We start from the raw sequence: 24,675 nt of genomic DNA, 5'->3' as shown, positions 1-24,675 counted from the left end.
AAGACTCTCTGCCCACTCATTAGTCCTTGGTTTCTCCCCAGTACTAAAACAAACAGGGAGTGCAGGAGCTAACTACTAAAAGGGAAGGAGTTTGAAAAAGAATTGAGACTAACAGGACTCCACTTATTTTTTCAGTGATTGCCTTAAATCTGAACTGACCAATTCAAAGTAGTTGCCATAATCTAAATTATTCTTAGGCACATTTTTCAAGAGCTGTGTGTGTGCATGCACACATGTGAGACACAGAAGGACAGAAGGGGTGGGAAAAGGTTGAGATCACTCACTCTTTGCTCTTAACGGCTTCTCAACCGTCATAAATGAATATAGGAGTTGGGAATCAGAAGAAACCAAGGAGATGGCAAAGGGACTGCTGTAGCAGATTCGTTTTCAGGGACATGGTTTAGCCCCCCCATAAAATTTTCAGATCCCACTTCCCACCTACGTATTCTCCACGCTTCCTGTGACAAGCCCTCTGAAGTTCAAAGCTATGGCTGGGAGAAAACAAAAGGCGACGGAAGGAGGACAGGGTTCCCAACAAGCGGAAATCAGCAATAACTGCAACAGGTCAAACTGTGTTAAGACTCAACTTATGAAATCCTGGTACTGACTTTCTACAGGAAGAAAACATAGAACTTGGCACCTATTCCATACGATTTACCTGAGGCATTTCCAAGCCCAGATCCTGTGAGTCCAATTCCAAACTTCTTTTTTTTCTCGTCTGTAAATTCCTTTCCAGCTTTACTTTTTATTCCAAAATCAAAGATGATTTTCACAATAAATAGCGGGTTTTCTCAGAATGCCTTCAACTCAATTGCTTGGATCACTGTTTTAATAATTCTGTGCGATTCTGTCAAACAACACAAAGTAACTTCACTGAGCTCCATTGAAAACAAGTTGACCTTTCAAAAACAATATTAACAAAGAATACTTTAAATGAGGAAGTCTTCTCCTTATCATCAAAAATTCAGTCATGTCTTTGTACCTACTATCCTGAAATTCACCATTCCTTCCCTTGTTTGTAAAAATAGGGTTGATCAATAACCAACTGGTAACATTTAAAAATAACCCACTGTGATAAAAATGAATGTATCCTCATCTTTCCTGTGATTAGAAGAAATATGCTTAAAGGTAAATCAAGCTCTCATTCACTTGAGAGGAAACATACCTCATTTAATTTCATCTATTGTATAATCATTACTACTAAATTCTGTCTTGTATCTCTCATAAATCTACAAGGAGAGTAATGAATCCACAATAGCAATGAAATTTAACATATGTGCTACATTAAATAAATAAAATCACATGTGTGATGGTATACACTAACATTATTCTTTGAGTCACAAGTAAAAATGGGCTTGAGAAAAAGAACTACTCCGGCAGGTTTTTAAAACGGGGTAAGTTGAGGCAGGATGGGAATGGGGACTCTGCCCAGCGGTTCCAAGAGTTAAGTTAAACAGTGATTGCAAATCATCTGGCACAGGGTCTTAAAGGTGGAGACTAATAGGTCAGTTCCCTGTCCCTACTTGTGAAGACCTCAATCAGGAAAAAGTAAAACAGCTATACCTATACTTCATCTTCTTGTCCTACATCAATGGTTCTCATAAGTGCAATCACAGGAAGACCACAATCTACCTGTAAATTTGTCAGAAATGCAAAATCTTGGACCCAAGCCCCACCACTAAAACAGAAGCCCTGGAGTGGGGCTTAGGAGCACTTTATCAATAAGTCTCCCAGAAGACTCAGACCCCCCGAGATTGGAGAACTGCTGCTTACCCTTGCTCTCACTCACTCTAGATGCAGTGTCATTTCTTAAATTGATGTAAACAGCCAATTTAAACTGATAAGCCCTCTATAATTCATACATTCTCTGAGCTAAGGTGGTACATTATTTCAATTTCAAAGGCCTCTTACTGAACAAATAAGTTGAGAAAGGACTAAATAACTAGTCTATTTAATCAGGTTAATAAATTGGCTACAATTCCTTGTATCTTTGTTGGGCTCTCCTCTCATGGATGTCATTCCAGTTCACTGGTCTAACCTAGGAAGCACTGTCAAATACTCAGTCTGGAACTATAGAGTTAAGCTGTGCTTTCCAGTTCAGTGAAATAGTCCACAGAAACGAACCCTGCTCCTGCCAAAGACAAGTTCTTGGTCAAGTGACTTCATGCCTTGGTCTTATTACTAGTATGAAGTCATAGTCAAAACTCTTCCCCTGATTCCTGTGAGAAACAAGGTTAGTCATCTGTTCTAGACCTATTACGAAGGGCCCAGGAAGGCAGTGAATTCAAGTCATGCATTCATCAAAATGAGCTAGTATAATCCTGGTCTCAAGTCTGGATCTGGAAGAAAAGTCTGATATCCTCTGAAACCTGAAAACTTACCCTTACTAGTAACAGACTCAGGCAGCAGTTGAGGCCTAGTCAACCCATACTTACTGGCTTCTACTAAAGATCCAATTGCCAAGAGCCTGGTGTATCAGAAGCACTGGATAGAAGAGAGCTAAGTGTCAGTCACAGGTCCCACTTATGAGCTACACAACACCAGGTGAGAAGTTTTTTAAGCCTTAATTTTCTCATTTCTAGACATAAATAAATAAACAAAACAAAACAACACACTACAATCCTCTCCTGGCTACTAGGTTTTCTAAGCCATGAAACTTCCATGCAAATACAAAAATTTCTTTGAAATTTTATTTTAAAACATCAAATCCAAATTTTGCTTAATGTAGTTAGCAAAAAAGGAGCATGTGTTTGGCCAATAAGAAATCTGGTTCCTCCCCAACTCTCCAGTACCAGAGACTGAATCCAGGGGACTCTACCACTGAGCTACACCCCCAGCATTGTTTTGTTATTTTGAGACAAGGTCTCACTGAGTTGCTGAGGCTGACCTTGAACTTGTGCTCATCCTGTCCCCACCTCCAAATAGTTTTTCTTTTTTTCTTTCTTTCTTTATTTTCCCCCCAATACTGGTGGTTGAAACCAGGAATTTGTACTTGCTAGGCAACCACTCTTACTCCGCAGCCTTTTTTATATTTTTATTTTTAGACAGGGCTTTCCTAAATCACTGAGGCTGGTGTCAAACTTGCAATTCTCCTACCTCAGTCTCTCACCTCACGGGAATTACAGGCATGCATTGCCACATCAGGCTCCTGGTTCCACTTGTGATCTCATGATTAAAATCAAACAGTCATGTGAATTAAAATGTGTTATTTATGCCTTAGCTCACAAATCTGATCTAAGTTATTCTCCTTTATGTAACAGGGATGCTGTGAGAATTAATGAGATTATTAGATTAGGAAATAGCAATAACATAAATTTGGAAAGATGATTATCACCAATAGGTATATTTTGTCAATGCTTTCTTTGACCTATGGAGTCCAGCTCAGAAACTCAATATTTGTGACAACTGTTGGCAACAAGTGTGAGTGCTTTAAAGGCATGGTTTCCAAAGAGCAGGTATCCACCAAGTGAAGGGTTAAGCTCATTCACCTGGTTGTTGAAGGTCCTGATAGTTGCTTCTCCCAGTCTCTCAAATAGCAGGAAACAGAGCAGGTGGGGCACATCTTTTAATTCCACCTGTAATCCCGCAGCTCAGGAAGCTGAGGTCAGGAGGATCCCAAATTCAAAGCCAGCATCAACAACTTACCAAGGCCCTAAGCAACTTAGAGAGAACCTGTCTCAAAATAAAAAGGGCTGGGGATGTGGCCCAGTGGTTAAGTGCCCCTGGATTTAACCTGCAGTACTCCCCCAAAAGTAAATAAATAAATATCAAACAGCAGGAAACAGGATGGGGGAAGTGCCAGCTCTACTCCAAGCAGTGCAGCCCCTTGTGGATAGTAAGTCCAGCTCTGGGTGGTTGTTCACAACAAACTATCCTATGTTCAACCTTTTGGATGCGTTTCCCAGAAATTCCGAGTACTGTTCTAAACGTGAACTGTGAAACGACTATGAAGAACAAAATTCCCCACCTGGAAGTGGAAGCAAAAATAAAGGATTCTACAGCAACTACCATTACATACCATCCTCCATAATGAAACGTTGCTCCAAAACTGTATCCTATACCAGGGAGACACGCACAAGGGGGCAGTAATGCTCAGATGGCAGAGTAACACTGAGGAGGAAGGTGGACACTTGCTTTTCAGGATGGCGTCACACTCTTTTACTCTCAAGGATATCCATATTTCACTCAGAGCTTTGATATTAAAATACACTGAAAGCAATGGTCTAATTTCCCAAAGTGTGACTAAGGAATACCTGTTCCAAGGAAGGTTAAATGACTGGCTACCTCTCCTGCAGGACTTCTTGGACAGGCATGGCACATCACAACAGGGGGTGAGAGCAGCCATTTCTCAGACTTGACCGTGATCCCTGCCCTCCCTGAAGAGGAGTGCTTCTTGCAGAAACACAAACCAGCAAACAAGGGAGGAGCTTAATTCTCCCAGGTTATCACTTCCTTTTATCACAGCACTGGCTCACCAGTTCTCAGTACGGTTTTGTGGGTTTCTCAAGGAAGAACTGTGGTTCATCAGAAATAATATTTACCAATATATTTTCTGTAACTGGACTCATTCAAAAATATTCAACGCCATCTTCTAAGCACAGGAAAATAATTCTGAAACAGAGAACTAGCTCTTTGAACCAATGAGGAGAAGAAAATTATTAAATCTTGAGTAGCAATGGTACCACTTAAAGACATCGATTATCTCAATTTCTTCCACAGCCCTTTCTACCAGGTTTTGCACTGGGTTTTGTGGTTCCTGAGGCTTAATGTCTGTCAGGTGAGACAACAGTAGAGTAAAACAACAGGTAGTCAAAGGACTTATCCCTAAGGACTTATCCCTAAGGACTTCCCCAACTATTACTTGCAATTCTAAAAGCCAAATACAAAAGGTGATATGTATCCAGCAACTCCTAAACTGTGCCCCTTCTCAATGTGAGGATCTCAGCTGATCCCTGAGCCCAAATATTTTTAAAAAGGTAACATCAAGAAACACACAAACCTCTTTATAAATGAAACATCTTATGAATAAGCAGATACTGTATAAATGGCCAGAATCCCACACCTCCCCTTTTATATGGCACTAGCTTAGGCCACTGACACCTTTTAATACCTTGAAGGAAATGGCCCCTCATGATGGAAAGTTGCCCTACTGAGTCATCCAAAACTGATCAGAGTAGATGTTAAAAATTTTTTGACACACCCATTAGGATGGCTATTAACCATGAAAGTAACGCATGTTATTAAGGATCTAGAGAAATCAGAATGGCCAGTGGGAATGAAAGCGGTGCAGCTTGGTGGGAAACAGTTCAGTAGTTCCTCAAAAAGTCAAACACAGAATTGCCATGTTCCAGCAACTCCATTCCTAGGTACATGCCTAGAAGTGAAAGCAGGCACCCGGCAGATATGTGTACAACTCAAGGTCACAGCAACACCATTCACAAGTAAAAGATATGGACAAACTCAAGGGCCCAACAGATGAGAGACAAACCAACCATAGTATACAGAAACAATGAATTACTCAGCCATAAAAAGGAATAAAATTCTTTTTTGAGATGAATGTATTAGGGCTGAGCTAGTTCAACCTCACTAAACACACTGAAATCATATGTAACTTTATTTTTGTATGGCACTGGGGATCAAACCCAGAACCTTATGCACACTGGGTAAGCACTCTACCACTGAGCTATATCCCCAGCCCCAGGAATGAACTTCTGATACATCCTACAACAGGAATGAACCTTGAAAACATTATGTTAAGTGACACAAAAGGACAAATACTATATGATTCCATTTCCAGGAAGTATCTAGAAAAGGCAAATTCATAAAGATAGAAAGTAGATTACCAAGGGCTAGAAGAGTTGTTATTTAATGGGTCCAGAGCTTCTGTTTGGGATGATAAAAATGTTCTGGAAACAGGTATGAGGATAGTGACATGCTATTGTCAATGTATTTAAACATCACTGAAATGGTTAAAATTATAAATTTATATTTTATCACAATGAAATGTTTTTCTAATTTTTAAGGTTAAGAACTACCATTGTATATACACTGTTCTATAATTCATATACCATGGTTCATTTTGATCTTTCCTAAGCTTTGCTAGACATGCTCAACATTTTTTTCGCGTTGTCAGAGATCCTGGTCTTCTCTTCACTGCTTTTAAACTGTACCAGATCCACAATTCTAAGAGGTGGGTTACTGTCCCAAGCCCTAATTTAAACCATTTCTCTTGAGGCTTAAAGAAGGAAAGGAAGAGATTGAAGGAATAAAGGGAAGGGAAGGGAGACAGAAAGGGGAGGAGAGGAAGAGGACAGAGGCAGAAGACCAAGTCGCTCACTGATCTGCTAATTGAAAGGTACATCCGTATGGAACTTCCCCATGGTAAGAAAGAAAGCATTTGACTTTGTCCAAGCACTTGAGCAAACCAGGACCCATCTGCCACATCATCAATCCACCTGCTGTGCTTTACAGGTCCCACATAACAATTCTTTTCCTTTTGAAAACTACTCTAGAGGTGACGCAGTGGTATGCCTGTAATCCCACAGAGTTGAGAGGCTGAGGTGAGACCACCTAAGTTCAAGGACAGCTTTAGCAATGTAGTGAGACCTTGTCTCAAAAAATAAAAAAGGGGCCACAAGAGAGAAGACCAATTGGGGGAGACCAATTCAGATAGTAGCCGACTTCTCAACCCAGACTCTAAAAGCTAGAAGGGCCTGGAACAACATATTTCAAGCTCTGAAAGAACATGGTTGCCAACCAAGAATCCTATACCCAGCAAACCTAACCTTCAGATTTGAAGATGAAATAAAATCCTTCCATGATAAACAAAAGTTAAAAGAATTTACAAATAGAAAGCCTCTAAATAAATAGAATGTTCTCAACAAAATATTCCATGAGGAGAAAATGAAAAACAACAATGTAGATCAGCAAAGGGAGGAACTACCTTAGAGAAAAACCACTCAAAGGAGAAACGAAGCCAAGTTAAAAAACCAAAAATAAGCCAAATGACTGGGAATACAAATCATATCTCAATAATAACCCTTAATGTTAATAGCCTAAACTCATCAATCAAAAGACATAGACTGGCAGAATGGATTAAAAAGAAAGACCCAACAATATGCTGCCTGCAAGAGACTCAGCTCATGGAAAAAGACATCCACACACTAAAGGTGAAAGGATGGGGAATAAAACCTACCATGCACATGGACTCCGTAAAAAAGCGGGGGTTTCCATCCTTATTTCAGATAAAGTGGACTTCCAGCCAAAGTTAGTCAGAAGGGATAAAGAAGGACATTTCATACTGCTTAAGGGAACCGTAAATCAGGAAGACATCACGATAGTAAATATTTATGCCCCAAACAATGGTGCATCCCTGTACATCAAACAAATACTTCTCAATTTCAGGAATCACATAGACCACAACACAATAATTATGGGTGACTTTAACACCGCTGTCAACACTAGATAGATCTTCCAAACAAAAACCAACCAAAGAAACCATAGAACTCAGTAACACAATCAATAACCTAGACTTAACAGACATATATAGAATATTCCATCCATCAACAAGCAGAATCACTTTCTTCTCAGCAGCACATGGAACCTTCTCGAAAATACACCATATGTTATGCCACAAAGCAGCCCTTAGGAAATGCAAAAAAATAGAGATACTGCCTTGTGTTCTATCAGATCATAATGGACTGAGAGTAGAAATCAATGACAAAATAAAAACCAGAAATTACTCCAACACCTGGAGACTAAATAATATGCTATTGAATGAAACATGGATAACAGAAAACATCAGGGAGGAGATAAAAAAATTCTTAGAGGTCCATGAGAACGACCATACAACATATCAAAATCTCTGGGACACTATGAAAGTGGTACTAAGAGGAAAATTCATTGCATGGAGCTCATTCCAGTAAAGAAAGAAAAGTCAACAACTAAATTACCTAATATTACAGCTCAAAGCCCTAGAAAAAGAACAGAATAACAGCAAAAGTAGAAGATAGGAAATAATTAAAATCAGAGCTGAAATCAATGAAATTGAAACAAAAGAAACAATTCAAAAAATTGACAAAACAAAAAGTTGGTTCTTTACCTTCAAAGAAGAACTCATTCCAATACTTCTCAAAGTATTCCAGGAAATAGAAAAGGAGGGTATTCTACCAAACTCATTCTATGAAGCTAATATCACCCTCATACCCAAACCAGTCAAAGACACATCAAGGAAAGAAACCTTTAGACCAATATCCTTGATGAATATAGATGCAAAGATCCTTAACAAAATATTGGCAAACCGTATCCAAAAACAGATTAAGAAAATCATGCACCACGATCAAGAGGGGTTCATCCCTGGAATGCAAGGATGGTTTAACATCTGTAAGTCAATAAACGTAATCCATCATGTCAATAGACTTAAGGATAAGAATCATATGGTTATTTCAATTGACGCAGAAAAAGCGTTCGACAAAATACAACACCCCTTCATGCTCAAAACACTAGAAAAAATAGGGATAGTAGGAACATACCTGAACATTGTAAAGGCTATTTATGCTAAGCCCATGGCCAACATCATTCTTAATGGAGAAAAACTGAAAGCATTCCCCTTAAAAATGGGAACAAGGGCTGGGGAGATAGCTCAGTTGGTACAGTGCTTGCCTTGTAAGCATAAGGCCCTGGGTTCAATCCCCAGCACCACAAAAAAAAAAAAAAAAAAAAAAAAAAAAAAAGGGAACAAGACAGGAATGTCCTCTTTCACCACTTCTATTCAACATTGTCCTCGAAACTCTAGCCAGAGCAATTAGACAGACTAAAGAAATTAAAGGATACAAATAGGAAAAGAGGAACTTAAGCTGTCACTATTTGCTGATGACATGATTATATATTTAGAGGATCCAAAAAGCTCCCCCAGAAAACTACTAGACCTCATCAATGAATTCAGCAAAATAGCAGGCTATAAAATCAACACACATAAATCGAAAGCATTTTTATATGCAAGCGATGAAACATCTGAAAGGGAAATGAGGAAAACAACTCCATTTGCAATAGCCTCAAAAAAATAAAATACTTGGGAATCAATCTAACCAAAGAGGTAAAAGATCTCTACAATGAAAACTACAAAACACTGAAGAAAGAAATTGAGACCTTAGAAGATGGAAAGATCTCTCATGTTCTTGGATAGGAAGAATTAATATTGTCAAAATGGCCATAGTACCAAAAGTGCTATACAGATCAATGCAATTCCAATTAAAATCCCAATGATGTACCTTACAGAAATAGAGCAAGCAATCATGAAATTCATCTGGAAGAATAAGAAACCCAGAATGGCTAAAGCTATCCTTTGCAGGAAGAATGAAACAGGGGGTATCGCAATACCAGAACTTCAACTATATTACAAAGCAATAGTTACAAAAACAGCATGGTATTGGTACCAAAATAGACAAGTAGATAGATCAATGGTACAGAATAGAGGACATGGACACAAACCGAAATAAATACAATTTTCTTATACTAGACAAAGGTGCCAAAAACATGCAATGGAGAAAAGATAGCCTCTTCAACAAATGGTGCTGGGAAAACTGGAAATCCATATGCAGCAGAATGAAACTAAACCCCTATCTCTCACCCTGCACAAAAATCAACTCAAAATGGACCATGGACCTTGGAATCAGACCAGAGACCCTGCATCTTACAGAAGAAAAAGTAGGTCCAAATCTTCAACATGTCGGCTTAGGATCAGACTTCCTTAACAGGACTCCCATAGCACAAAAAGTAAAAGTAAGAATCAATAACTGGGATAGATTCAAACTAAAAAGCTTTCTCTCAGTAAAGGAAACTATCAGCAATGTGAAAAGAGAACCTACAGAGTGAGAGAAAATCCTTGCCACTCATACTTCAGATAGTGCACTGATTTCCAGAATATATAAAGAACTCAAAAAACTCTACACCAAGAATACAAAGAACCCAATCAACAAATGGGCTAAGGAAATGAACAGACACTTCACAGAAGATCTACAAGCGATCAACAGGTACATAAAAAAATGTTCAACATCTCTAGTAATAAGAGAAATGCAAATCAAAACTACCCTAAGATTTCATCTCACCCCAATTAGAATGGCGATTATCAAGAATACAAGCAACAACAGGTGTTGGCGAGGATGTGGGGAGAAAGGTACACTCATACATTGCTGGTGGGGCTGCAAATTAGTGCAGCCACTCTGGAAAGCAGTGTGGAGACTCCTTAGAAAACTTGGAATGGAACCACCATTTGACCCAGCTATCCCACTCCTTGGCCTATACCCAAAGGACTTAAAATCAGCATATTACAGAGATACACCCACATCAATGTTCATAGCTGCTCAGTTCACAACAGCCAGACTGTGGAACCAACCTAGATGTCCTTCAATTGATGAATGGATAAAGAAACTGTGGTATATATATACAATGGAATATTACTCAGCTATAAAGAATAATAAAATTTGCAGGCAAATGGATGAAATTGGAGAATATTATGCTAAGTGAGATAAGCCAATCTCAAAAAACCAAAGAACAAATGATCTCACTGATAAGTGGATGATGACACATAATGGGGGGTGGGAGGGGGGCAAGAATGGAGGAAGGAGGAACTGTATAGAGGGAAAAGAGGGGTGAGAGGGGTGGGGGGGAAGGAAAAAATAACAGAATGAATCAAACACCATTATCTGGGTAAATGTATGATTACACAAATGGTATGCCGTTTTTCCATGTAGAAACAGAAACAACATGTATCCCGTTTACAATAAAAATAAATTTAAAAAAAAAAATAAAAATAAAAAAAATAAAAAAGGGCTGGGGTTGTAGCTCAGGGTAGAGTGTTGCTGTGTTTGATCCCCAGTACCGAACAAACAAAAACTTCTCTGCAAGAGTTGAGCAAAACGGTTCTTCCAGTCCTTCAGATTCTTACTAACCGAGCCTCTACTTCCTGGTGCAGCAGAAATCAGATCCCCAAATCTCCAAACCACTGAGGAAGCAAGGCTGCCTAATGGGAGGACTGCATCACTGTTCAAGACCCCCCCCTTCTTCTTTGGTACTGCAGATTTAGCCCAGGGGCACTCTGCCACTGGGCCATACTCCCAGCCCATTTTTAATTTTGAGACAGAGTCTCACTAACTTGCTGAGAGCCTTGCTAAGTAGCTGAGGCTGGTCTCAAACTTTTGATCTTCCTGCCTCAGCCTTCGGAGGCACCAGGATGACAGGCCTGCACCCCTACGCCTGACTCCAGATTCCCCTTTATGGTGCAATGTGAACCCGTAAGTCCAACAGCAGGCAGATCACTATCCCCTTCAACAGCAGTTCTCTATAGGCTTCAAAATCTGGACATATGCAAATAAATTCCAAACTAAATGGTTATAACTTAGATCAGGAATTATCAGCAAAAGAAAGCCTTCATTATTTTCCAAATCCTGCTATTGCTATTTTTTAAAGATCTAAGAGTAAAGATCAGAATAAGGAGAGAAAAGACATATCCTTCCCATCAGGTTAAGTAAAAAAGGTGATTTTTCCAGCCAAAACAGAGAAGTTGTGATCCTTCTGCCATATCACCTTGAAACCCCTTTATCCAGGGTCAATCCAAAGGACTCCTTTTATCCTCATACCCAGAATTCAAAAATGCAGAGTTTATTAAATTTGCCATAAAAATTTAATTAAATAATTAAAGTCACATTTTACTAAAAATCCTAAGAAACTAAGAAGATAACCAAATCTCAAAAGTGCTCTCTACTTGGAGCTCCGTCTCAAGACATAAGGTCTCAGAATTTTACTCAATTCTTTTCCAAAAGCTTCTGCCAGATAACATGGCAGCTTAAAAGCTCTTTGGGAACCAATAAGACCGACCACTAAGGCAACACTCTGGATCAATTCAAGTTTTATGGAAGACCTACTTTTTATTTTGAAAATGATCAACTAGAAGATACTGGAGACCTTCTGCAGCCTAGGCCTCTGGTAATTAAGCTGTTCAGAGCACGAGAGCACGAACGGTTCTAGGCAGAAGCAGAGAATGCATTCTAACCTCAGCTACTGCTGGTTATCCCTAAGGACAACATATTCAGAGTTCATATCTGTGTGGCCATTTACAGATTACAAAGCACACTGATAAAACTTGATGAAGTAACAAGATCCAGTATTTTGATAAAGTATCTCAGTGAAGTAGTCAAGGTAAGTACTGTCCCCTCTTCCTGTCCAACCCTTTTTTAGACTAATAAAAAAAAAGTTCAGCAAGGAAGAGAGATTTGTAAACAGATGCCTCTGAGCAAACCTATAGGCACAGAAACTATCTCTATTCTCATCCCTCCAAGATGATGTCTCCTAATCATCCATGTTCAACCTCCATGCATGAGGTCGTGAGATCAGGACGCCTATGTTTGCTTACACACAACGTGCCCCAACCCCAACAGTCTGCTGTTCTGACAGATGGAGAGCTGATCTCAGCTTTGACTCTTCTCTTCATCCCCAAATCATAGATTAAATATTAAATCATAGATTCTCTTTAATAAGGATGCACTAGTTGTTTACCTTGCGCTGAGCACAAACGTATCCATCCAACTCCACCCTTCCCACTTTCTCAACCTCTATGTGGTTCTCATCAACTTAAATTGACCACACGCAGTCTTGCTGCCTCCAGCCTTTCCCTCCCTCCAGTTCTCAGCCACTTCAAAATCATTAGCACCTCCCTTTTGCCTTCAGCAACTCCCAATCATCTCTTGGACGTCCAAGATACTCAGATACAAATGAAGATTCTTCTCAACTCCATCCTCCACTACTCTACCATAAATAAACAGTAATATTAGATTGATCTTCCCATTGCCCCAAATCCTTGAGGTACTAACAAACCCATTTCTCTTCATAAAGGATCCCCAAACAGTGAGATTCTGGCTTTCATGATCTTTGCTCACATTTTTCCCCTTCGGCCTTACCAACTCATTGCTTCCACTATCAGACTGTAAAATCTTCCAGGCTGATCATTACCTCTTGTCTATTTCACCACAGTGTCCAAAGCAGAGCCTTTCCCAAACAGGACTCAGACAAGTTGGCTGGGAATGAACGCAAAGGCCCTCAGACCACAGGTCCTTCTGAAAAAGGAAGCAGGTGAGACACTCTGCATACAAAATGAGGACATTATGAAAAGGTGGTCATTCAATATCTATTTATTGAGCATCTTTGACATGGCCCAAAGTATCTTAGTAGCTTACAAATGAGCCTTGAACCGCTGTGGCATCATACAATAAAAATATTCAAAACTGAACTCCTGAATTTTAAAAATTCCTAGTTAAGTGTTCTGTTTGGCATTGATTTTAAAGATTTGAGATAATGTCTAGTGAGGAGAGGATAGAGGAAGGAGTAGGATTAAAAATTATTTAAAGAAATTGAATCCAGGCACTGAACTGATACATGTTACAGCATTCTCATATTCTCATCCCCCTCCCCCATACACACCATTTTATGTTAAAAGATTTAATCTTGTTTGTTTTTTGCTTTTTGGTATTGCGGCTTGAGCTCAGAGGTACTTAGCCACTGAGTCACATCCCCAGTCCTTTTTTTTTTTTTTTTTTTTTTTAGATAAGGCCTCACTAAGTTTCTGAGGCTAGCCTCAAACTTGCGATCCTCCTGCCTCAGCCTCCTGAGTTGCTGGGATCACAGGCATGTGCCACCATGCCCAGATTTAAAGATTTGAATTTTTAACAGTGGTGCATGACTGTAAACCCAGTGACTCAGGAGGCTGAGGCAGGAGGATCCCACATTCGAGACCAGCCAAGGCAATTCAGGCAGAACCTGTCTCAAAATAAAAAAGGACTGGGGATGTAGCTCAGTGGTAGAACACTTGAGTAGTATGCACGAGGCCCTGGGTTCAATGCCCAGTACTGAAAAAAAATTTTTTTTAGTTTTAAGGAATCAACTGGTTTTCTGGGTTGTTCTGCTGAAATCTACACAATGCAAAAAAGGAAGAGTATAACAAAAGGCAGCAGCACAAACACAGTGTTGAGAACACACTGGAGCACACAGCGAGAACCAAACAGCCCTCACAGGGCTCCACAGAAAGACCTGTACAACCAGGGCTCCTCCCACTGGGGTCCACCATCAGGCTGACTGCTCCCTTCTTTCTCAGATCCAACACTTTCAAAAGAGGCAAGTACACACACTGGAGGCGATCTTCAAGCTCCTTCCTGCTGTGTGGAATGGGCTACCCACCACACGAGACTGCATGACAGTTGTGGACCAGGGGACATGGGGTTACAGGCGTTCTGCATGGAGCTCCGTGGTCGCCCCTCAACAAGCAGGAGGCTGTGTGCCTCGGCTCTAACACCCTGAAAGGCCTCTTCTACAGGAGGCAAACTCCGAAGGTTCTTTCTTCCTTACAAGCCAACATTTGGAATTTCATTCCCAGATGCCTTAAGAATCCCAGGTCTTACTTTGCAGGGATATTGTGACACACAGCTGGAGCACGAAACACTCAGTAAATGGTGGTTATTTTTACTCTCAGATTCCTTCCTTGGTATACAATGAAGTTCCTGAGATGATGTGGTTATAAAGTTATAAACCCAATTCAACTCAGAATCTGACTGTCTAAATTCCCCACTTAATTACTGCAAAAACCCAGCTGCCTGAAATTAGGGTGAAAGGGATGCCCAGGCAACACAGGTCATTTAACACCCTTGTCCCCAGTTTATGAGGGTGATTGTCAATTATGCTGGTTTAATCAGCAAAATAATCTTTGTAGTCACAAAGCAATTCATAAACTTGCAAACTAGTCATCTTTATATAAAGAATTACTTGAAAAATTACAAGAGAAAAGAGCCTCTTCAGAGATTACTGCTCTTACTGTTAAAATTACACACGATGCATCACTTTATAGTTACAGTGGCTTCTCCAAAGATTCTGGGAAACTTGAAAGAACATAAATAAAAATCTGTGTATACCCATAATACTTCAGTTTCTAATAGTGTTTGATCTGCACCACACTTGTCTCAAAAGGATTCAAAATTAGCCATACAAGGCAGGCAGAGTATCTCAATTTCTGAGAAAACAGCATTGAATCAGCAGCTCTCTGAGAAGAAGTATGAAGAGTGACCAGAACCCAGTCGCAGCCCTCCATCGGACTCTCAGCATTTTTCTTTTTCTTTTTTTTTTTTTTCCCATCATTTTTAACATCAGGATTGAACCCAGCGCCTCTCAACCACTGAGCCACATCCTCAGGCACCCCCCCCTTTTTTTTTTCCTTTTTTAAATTTAGAGACAGGGTCTCACTGACCCTGCTTAGGGCCCTGCTAAGTTGCTCAAGCTGGCTTTGAACTCGTGATCCTCCTGCCTCAGCCTCCTGAGCCACTGGGATTACAGGCATGCGCCACCGTGCCCCACCTCTCAGTATTCCTAATATCCCTCCAATCAGAGGAAGGAATAACATCATCCTCAGCAATTCGTTTGCCTTAATTTAGGAGGAGGGACAACCAGCAAACTATTACGCTAAACTATAAAACAAAGTAACAGGGACCTAATAAATGCACCCTACTGGTAGTAGTACATTTAGAAACAGAAGACAAAGTTAACTGAAGATTTACAGCAGCGGTCTCAAACTGGACTGCAGCCAGAAATCAAAGCCCACAGATTGGTTTTGTTCAGCCCACACACAGGTTTTTAAACTTTTTAATTTTAACTGCCAATGCTTAACTGGAAAATTTCGAGGAAAATTTCTGACTCCTGATATCAAATATCACTCTCTCATGAGAGTTAAAAAATGAGATCTGACAACACTGGGTACAGACTCCTGGTAAGATGATGACTTAAACCAAAGTGTGCTCCCCAGCTTGCGTCAGGCTCCACTTTGCCCTGTTTTCGGATGCGGAATCTAAGCTGAGAAATGCTCAGAACCACAGAGCTAGTACAAGGTTTGTCTGTGAAGGCAGCCAACTCCAGGATGTTCACTCTAGACAGTGTTACAACTTGACCTCAAAATAAAAGGTAGTTAATGTTAGGACAGGTATCTAAGAGACCAGTACATGAGTGTTGCAGCAGCTTTATTCTGAATAGCCTGAAATCTGGAAGCAACCCAAATATGCGACTGGTAAAGGACAGGATCATCAAACTGTGGTATATCCAATACATTAATAACAAGAGTGCAACTGAAAAGCAAAACATAAGTATCTCAAAATCATTGTTAAGAGAAGTCAGACTCAAAAGACAACACATTCTATGATTGCATTTATATGAAGTTCCAAAAACACAAAACCACAGTGATACAAAGTGAGTCAGTGATTGGGGCTAGGGGTGGGGGAGGAGAACTGACTGTAAAGGGGTCAGGATGGACCTTTCCGCAGTGAGGGAGATGTTTCAGACACAGCTAGTAGTGGTCAGATGACAGCGTGTACTTGTAGAATCTCAAACATAAATTCTTTGGGAGGAGTGCTGGGAATCAAAAGAAATTTCTATGTAAGTTATACTTTAATAAAGCTGATTTTTAAAAAGAGGTGCTTAGAAAACAGAAAATTGCTGGGTGTGGTGATGCACACCTGTAATCCCAGCCACTCGGAGGCTGAGGCAGGAGGATGGCAAGTTCAAGGCCAGCCTGGGCAAGTTAGTGAGACCAGGCTAAAAAAAAAAAAAAAAATTATTGGGGATATAGCTCAGTCATAGAACACTTCTATCATGCACAAGGCTCTGCATTCAACTCACCAGGAGTGCAAAAAAAAAAAAAAAAAAAAAAAAAGAAAAGAAAAAGAAAACCAGAGAATACTACCAATTCTACAATTCTACCTGGGACAGTGTGGGAAAGCTTAACCGGGGAGAAATGATTTGAATTGGATTCTCATAAAAAACAACTTTTTTGGGTACTGGGGACTGAATCCAGGGTACTCTATGAATAAGCTACGCTACATCCACAGGGTTTTTTGTTTGTTTGTTTGTTTGTTTGTTTTTAAGACAGGGTCTAAATTGCTGAGGCTGGCCTCAAAATTGCGGTTCTCCTGCTTGTCTCCAAGGTCACTGGAATTAAAGGTGGAGTCACTGTACCCAACTAGATAGATCTCACTATAAAACAATTTTAAAGTGAATAGGAAGGAGAAAGTAGTCACATTCTGCACTGTAGCCTATGAGAAGTGGCATCTTTGAATACACAGAAAAATGTTTTGTAAAAGGAAATTCAGAGATAGATAAGTAGTACTTCGATGGGTATCAAACACGGTTGATATGCTGACGCATACCTACAATCCCAGCTACTAGGGTAACTGAGGCAGGAAGATCTCAAATTGGAGGCCAGTCTCTGCAATGCAGCCAAACCCTATCTCAAATAAAAAAGTGGGGGGAGACTGGGGATGTGGATCAGTGGTACAGTACCTCTGGGTTCAAACCCCAGCATATAAATTTTAAAATTTTTAAAAAGACTAGTTCATTTTATAAGATTTTCCAAGAAGAAATCACAGAAAAAGGACTGTGAAAACATCTGTTTATCTGTTTTGATTTTAAATAAAGCAAAGGGAAGGAAAGGTACATACAGGTCGAAATGAAAATCTAAGGAAACAAAGGATGAGAATGCCAGAGTCAAAGACAAGAAACACACAGGATCAAAATGAATGGTACTTTAGTACCTGCAGATTAGAAGAGAGAAAGGAGGGGGGTTAGACCCTGACTAGAGATTAAAAAGAAAATCTAAAAACTAGGGGAAACCAACCAATGTCAGGGCTACAGAGAAGAGAAAAAATAAATAAATAAAAGGGCCCAGCAACCTGACAGTGTAGAGCAGACCCAAGAGAATTAGAGGGCAAAGTAAAAGTTTTCCTCCTACATCCCAGCATCAGTTTCCTCCTCCATCCTTCCCCACCTCTGCCTGAGCTCAAGCCTCCCTATAACCAGCCCCAACCTATATGTTTTGTATCCTTACTCTTCAACTGTGCCAGAAGGCTTCCTTCACTATTCTTCAAAACTCAGTTTGAATGCCACTTTTCAGTGTGGCTTCTGCAACTTTTCAAGGCAAAGGCAGAAGTCCCCATTTTACATGCTCAGAACATTTTTTTCCCAAAATACTATCATAACAATGGACCGCAATGGCAGGCTTCCCTCCTGGTCTTTGGGCAACTCTAGTAGAGGATTCAACAGCAAAGATGAAAATGTTCCCCAAAAGCAGTTGAAAAAAAAAAACCTGTACAACTCCCTTAATTTATTCTTTATTTGTGGCACTGGGAATTGAACCCAGGGGTGCCCTACCACTGAGCTATACAACCCCAGGCCTTATCCTTTTTTATTTAAGACTGGATCTTCCTAAATTGCACAGACTGGCTTTGAACTTGCAATCCTCCTGCCTCAGTCTATCCAGTCACTGGAATTCCAAGTGTCCATTTCACTGTACATGACACAAGTAGGATGCTAGGAGCCTTGCTATTTTAAGGAATTTTAAAATGGATCTTTTGAACAGAAGTATATCTACTGTACCTAAACTCCTCCCCACAATCAAGGACCTTTTTTAAGTTCTATTTTTGTTAATGTCTTAAATTTATCGGTGAATGGCAACCCTTTAATAGAAAAGGTGGCAATTCCATCAGGTGTGTAGCAACTAAAGAAGGAACTTTAAACCCTCAAAGACAAAGCATTATATTGAAGAAAGCGTACAAGAAGAATGTGAAGAAAAAGAAATGAGCAAGCTCATGAGGCTTTCATTTTCACATGAGATAGAAACACCCACTGATACACAAGTGAAAAGTGGTTCTGGTGTTGAGATGGAATGACGGAAAGACCAGAACTGCTGGGAATTAGCAGGGAGATCAGCAGCAGTTTAGAAAGCTGCTTAACCAGAATGGTTTTACGGAGCTGGGGATGTGGCTCAGTGGTAGAGTGCTATGACCAGCATGATTGAGGCCCTGGGTTCCATCCCCAGCGCCATACACACACAAGAGTGATTAAACCGTGTTCCCTCTCCCAAAAGGGACTCTACTATATAAGTGAATAATTATCCCAGACCTATAAGAAAAGGTTCCATCATACTTCTCAAACACTCAGAACCAAGGAAGCTAATGACAAATCCAAAGAACAAAGCACAACTTTACATGCGTGTGTGCGCATACACACACACCCCCCCACACACACCCACACACACACACCCACACCTGGGAGGTAAGATTAACTAATGGAATTTATCTGAAAACAAATTTTAACAAAAGAACTAAATGGACTTTTAGTATCATCAAAATAGCTTTCTTAATTTCTTTTAGGGTTCAATTTTAGATTAAAGGCTTCTGTTTGAATCAATAGTGGTTAATTCTTCCCTTCCAACTAAGAAAAGCCCAACATCTCTAATAGATTTTATTATCTTCCAGGCAAGCAGTTCTTAGCAATGCACGCATTTATTTAAACAGTTCAAGAGCACTAAAAGGTGTTAGGTACAATGTGAAGCAATGAGTATACAGAAATAAAAGGCAGACTCTGACCTGAAGGAGCTCACAGTTTAATCAGAAGATAAATACTGTACTAATAAGTAAGTGCTAATAAAGATAAGTGAAAGGTCAATTAAACTCAAGCCCAGATTTGAGAGGTGGTTCTAAGCAGTCTCTAGCATGTTTAAAGCACAAGAGGTTGAGAACACAATAACTAAAAACTACCCAAAATCCCTCCCTGAGATGGAAACATCATTAATTCCCACCATTTCCAATTAGCTGAGGTTTCCCACAGCATCAAGACAAATATATTCTCCTTTCAAAATTTTTACGCTTTCATCTAAAATCCAATTTAAGTCAACAAAAATGAAGAATTGCATTAAAACAAAGCAAAAACTGCGGATGAAAAAATTAGGTATTTGCCTGCATAATACTTTTAGATTATGATGTCTCTGCTTCACTGGACACTTAGCACCACTTGACATTTTTTGAAGGAGGAGAGAAGGCAACCTGCATCTTTTGATGTTTTAAAAATAATAATTCTACAAATATCTCAGGCAAAGGCACAATAAATGTGGCTTCTAAATTAATGTATATCTGAATATAAGAACTATGGGTGTTACCTAGTCACGTAATTAACATTTCTTGAAATAGCTGCACAGTTTTGTTAGGAATAATATACCAATTTCTTAAAAAAAAAAAAAAAACTGCAGATTAACACAGGGGTGCCTTACCACCGATCTGCATCCCAGCTCTTTTTATTTTTTTTATTTTGAGACAGGGTCTCACTAAGTTACTGAGGCTAACCCTGAATTTGTGCTCCTCCTGAGTTGCTAGTATTACAGGCATGTACCACCACATGTAGCATTAATTGCATTTTTAAACTTTATTAGGACCATATCCAGAACATATGATTCTTAGATACCCTATCTTGAGAGTCAAAATTTTCCCAATTAGAATGCATCTCTAAAATAAACAGGACTTATACCAATATTTAAACAGCTTCTCAGGAAAACATCTGTATCAAAATAAAAATATAGAATATAATGTTGCCATAATGTTCTTTGACTAAATATTTTTCAAGGCAGGAGATATATACAGTCAGCTAATAATCAAATATTACCTGAAGTGTATATTTACACACTTTGCAACACCTCAACTTCTGAGTACTTAAAAATCGGTGAATAGTGTCTTCCAACAGGAGTTGACAAAAGGGGTTGACAAACAATGGCTGTGAGTCAAATCACAGCCTGTTCTTAGAAATGAAGTTTTATTGCAATACAGGTCCATATTTTCTATGGCTCTTTTTAACCAGTTATCATGCTGAAAGTAACAGAGTTGAGTAGTTGTGAACAGAGATTATATGACCCACAAAGCCGACATGCTTACTATTTGGTTCTGCACAGAAAAACGTCTTGTCAATCCCCATCTTAAAACAATCACAACAATCTGACAAATGTATCTAGCCTGGAATGAGATGCTGAATATAGTGCAAAAGTCAATGAATTCTTTCCCCAAATATCCAAGTACAAGACCAAACAGAAGCAAGCCTCTGCTAATTCATTTCAAAATCACATTACTGCCAATCTTGAATAAAAATTAAACTTTAAAAGCAAATAGTGAACTTAGTTCTCTTAATCTCTCAAAAACTGTTACTACACTGACAGTCAACATGCAAATTCCCTGTGCTTCCACTGTCGCCAATTTAGTTAACCATCACCATGAACCATGCTAGTTACTCCTTTACTCCTCACACTGCCACCCTAGAAGCACACACACCCACCCAGTATCTTCATAAAAATTTACATGCACCTGCCATGACTGAATGGTAGTAAGTGGAGTACTCAAACTCTCTTCTTGATGTAGTATTTAGCCTTTTCTGAGATTACTAGAAGAGCACAGAAAAATTCCAGAGCTCAGATGGGTGGAGTGTACCTATAGTCCCAGAGACTGCCTGAATCCAAACGTTGGCAATGTAGCCTGGGCAACACAGAGAAATCCTCTCTAAATGAATAAATACATTAAAATAAAAAATAAAAATTCCAAAGCTGCTACATGAATCATATAAAAGAATTCCACCCAAGTAAGCTATTGGATGTATTTGCCATTCTTAGAAAATTAAATAAGCAACACTACTTGACTTTATCAACCAATGCAATGATGGAAACTGCCTTGAGTAAGTCTCCTAGGCATCAGTTTGTTTGGTTTTAATTTTAGTTATACTCTTGTAATTGATAGTGACACTGTAAAGGGCTAGGGTTTAGAAAGCAAAACATTATTGATAAGAACTAATATGCATTAATTTTTTTGGTAGTGGTATGGGCTGGGCTCTTGGGCATGCTAGGCAAGAACTCTATCACTGAGCTACATTCCCAGTCCCTTTTATTTTGAGACAACTAGTCAATTTGCCCAAGCTGGCCTAGAACTGGGAATTCTCCTGCCTCAGCCTCCAAGTAGGTGGGATTACAAGTATGTGCCACCATGCCCATATTTAACATACCCTAATATTTTTATTAACTGTAAGTTACACTTAAGAAGTAAAAAGTATACCAAATTATCCGGGATTATATTTTTACTTTTTATTAATTAATTTTTCGTGTGTGTGTGGTGCGGAGGATGAAACCCAGGGCCTCGTGCATGCTAGGCAAGCACTCTACCAGAGCTATATCCCTAGTCCTTCCCGTATCATTTTTAACCGAGTTGTGAGTTAATCATTCAAAACTAATACAAAAAAAGCCTTTAAATCATTTATTTACCAATTACTTTTCTTCAGTCAATAAAGGAGATAATGCAAATTCCTAAATAAATACAATTGGAAAGTCCCAGCATGATATATCTAAAGCATGCTCCCACCCCTAAGTGCTTAACCAAAGATGTAGCAATAGTCTGGTACCCTTGACAATACCCATGTAGTTACAGGTTGTAAACTACCATGTTAAATTTAAATTAAGCATTTAGCAAGGCCAACATGATGCTGAAATAATCACGGTGCAATTAAATAAGTGATTTTCTAACTGCGTACTCAAACCATTTCCCCCTTGTGATCTCTTAGCTATCTGAATTAAAAGAAAACGGGAAAAATATTTTAGAGTACGATAAAGTGACAACCAGTTTACCACAGATCACCAGATTTACATAAAAGTCGTTTTCTGCTTAAAAAAAAAAACTGTCAAGACTTTGATCCTCTTCCTCAACTGCAGAATATTAGCAAAAGAAAGTCCTAAAGAACTACTGAACCTAAATCATATTCTCAAGGCTCAGTTTTCTCATGAAGTTCATTTATGTGAACTACCAATTCACGTGAGCAAGAGGGCCAAAACAGTACCAGGACTAGGACAAGCACTGGGCCTGATCTTCAGAAGGCATCCCGATGAAAACAAAAACCCCGCCCAGTCCTCAACTTTCTCGGCTCTTCCAGTCCCGGTTTTCTCTCGGTAAAACCCAGAGCAGCAGAACTTCCCCCTCGCTGCCTGCCTCCATCCGAGGCCTGGTGCAGAAATTCAGACCGCTAGCTATCCGAGTACCTCCTTAAGGTAGTCTTAAGGCTCACGCCCGCTCACAACAGCAGGACGGTTTGCTTTCTTGGGTTAAAGGCGGGCGACTACAGGGTTTGGCGGCCGGGTTTGTCAGGAAGCGCAGGGCCGAGCGAGAGTGAGCACCCAGAGGCTGAGCTCCATCGAGTCCCAGGAACCACCCCCAGGGGAGGCTTGACTGCCCTCGGTACTTCCCTGCCTCCTCCGCTCGTGGGAGGAGAGCGGTAGGTCGGGGTCAGGCTCCCCTGAGCTACTTCCTGGACCGAGCGGACTCGCCTCCGGACACCCGAGACGCCCCCGGCCCGGCTCGCTTGCCCTTTGCCCTGTCTCCTCCCCTCCCAGTGACCCACCACCACGGGTCCCCTCCCATCTAACATGGCCGCCACACCCGGCCCACCCCCAGCACAGCCTAACCAATTGGGAAGTCCGTGGCACCGCCTCCCCTGTGCTCATTGGTGCGGTCGCCTCCTCCCGCCTTCCCCATTGGGCGACACCGTCTGCCATTCAGCTCTGCGGGCTCCGCCTCCGAGCCGCTTCAAGCTGCTTTGAGAAGACATATAAACAAATCCCGAGAGGGAGGCCCTGCTCGCCCATCGCCTCTGGGGCGGGGACGGAAGGGGGAGCGGCCGCCCCCGAGACACCCCTGCCAGGACCCCAGCCCGCGCCTCTCCGTCTCCTGCCAGCCGGGCTCCAACCTCCGCGGCTCGGCCCTTCCCCACACGCCCCTCTCCTCCTCCCCCGCCAGCGTCGCCTCCCTCCCCTGCCGGCCCCTCCCACCCGCTCGTTGCTCTGACAGGCCGGTTGCCGGCAGCCGCGGCCCGGGGCTCCGAAACAGCGGAGAAGGACCCGGCAAAACCCCCGGCGTTGCCCACCCCCGGCCTAGCCTGGCGCCCGCCCGCGGGTCCTATCTACCGCCGCCCCGCGCTTTTATGTAACCGTCCCGGGCCGGAGTGGGGGAGGGGAGGGAGCCCCCGTGACCAGCAGGCGGCCGCCCGCGCTCCGCGCGCCCTCGGCCCCGGCCCCGGCCAGGGTCCCCGCCCCGCGCCGGCCCGGCCCAGAGCCCCGGCGCTACTGCCTCCTAGGCCAGCGGCCCTCCTCCGCCCCCCGGTCGGTCCCCCAGCCCAGACCCCTGCGAGCCCCGGGCGGCAGGCAGCGGCGCTTACCTGTGGGTGAGGGGGCGGCTCAGGGGCTGGGTCTGGTTCCGCTGCAGGGGCCGCGGCCCCTCTCCATGCTGCCCCGGGTTTGTTTTGTTTATGTCCTTCCTGACGGGTTCCCGGAAATCGCGTGACTCGCCCCCCTCACGTGGGCCGCGGCGAGGAGGAGGAGGGAGGCGGGGGCCCGCCGGCCTCGGGCCAATCGCGAGGCGTTCTGAAGCTCGGCCAATCAGGGGCGCAGCCCGGCCAAGCACCCCTGTCACGTGACGCCGGAGGGGCGGGTTGCTGGGGAAAACCAGGAAGAGCGGGCGTAGCGGGGGCTGGTGCTGTAGCTGCAGCGTGGGCGTGGGTCGTCGCCGGTGTGAGTCACGTTCTCACTTTCGTAGAGGATGTGCCTTTTTCAGAAGCTTTCGTATCCAGCGTTTTATCTAATTTCAGAACTACGCAGCGGGGCCTGAAGTGTCCGTCCGCCCATTTTACGGTTTAAGTTGCCGGAAACTTGAAGGGGTTAAGGGAACATCGATGTTGTTTTGAGTGGTCTCTGCATTCACCCAAATACTGAGCTGACCTTCGTTCGTTCATTGATTCAATGAT

At 41.5% G+C, this 24,675-nt stretch overlaps 1 protein-coding gene across 3 annotated transcripts in view; it reads right to left on the bottom strand.

The window, feature by feature from the left end:
* Window positions 1–24,223, bottom strand: part of Crebrf (CREB3 regulatory factor) — a 48,310-nt gene extending 24,087 nt beyond the window's left edge. The window contains exons 1-3 of one of the 3 annotated variants that reach the window (XM_047555758.1): window positions 24,091–24,136; window positions 13,006–13,109; window positions 659–847 (exon numbers count right to left, since the gene is read on the bottom strand). In XM_047555758.1, coding sequence (XP_047411714.1) covers window positions 659–667 — 9 coding nt within the window. In that variant the 5' untranslated portion in view covers window positions 668–847; window positions 13,006–13,109; window positions 24,091–24,136. Of the gene's footprint in view, window positions 1–658; window positions 848–13,005; window positions 13,110–22,918; window positions 23,233–24,090 lie in introns of those variants that run through there. The other 2 variants (XM_047555757.1, XM_047555759.1) reach the window with 2 other exon arrangements.
* Window positions 24,224–24,675: the final 452 nt, after the last annotated feature.

This window comes from Sciurus carolinensis, chromosome 6, assembly GCF_902686445.1.
Source record: "Sciurus carolinensis chromosome 6, mSciCar1.2, whole genome shotgun sequence".
Classification (NCBI taxonomy): Eukaryota; Metazoa; Chordata; class Mammalia; order Rodentia; family Sciuridae; genus Sciurus; species Sciurus carolinensis.
Note: the sequence above shows the minus strand (reverse complement) of the source record. Positions and strands in the feature narration are given on the sequence as shown.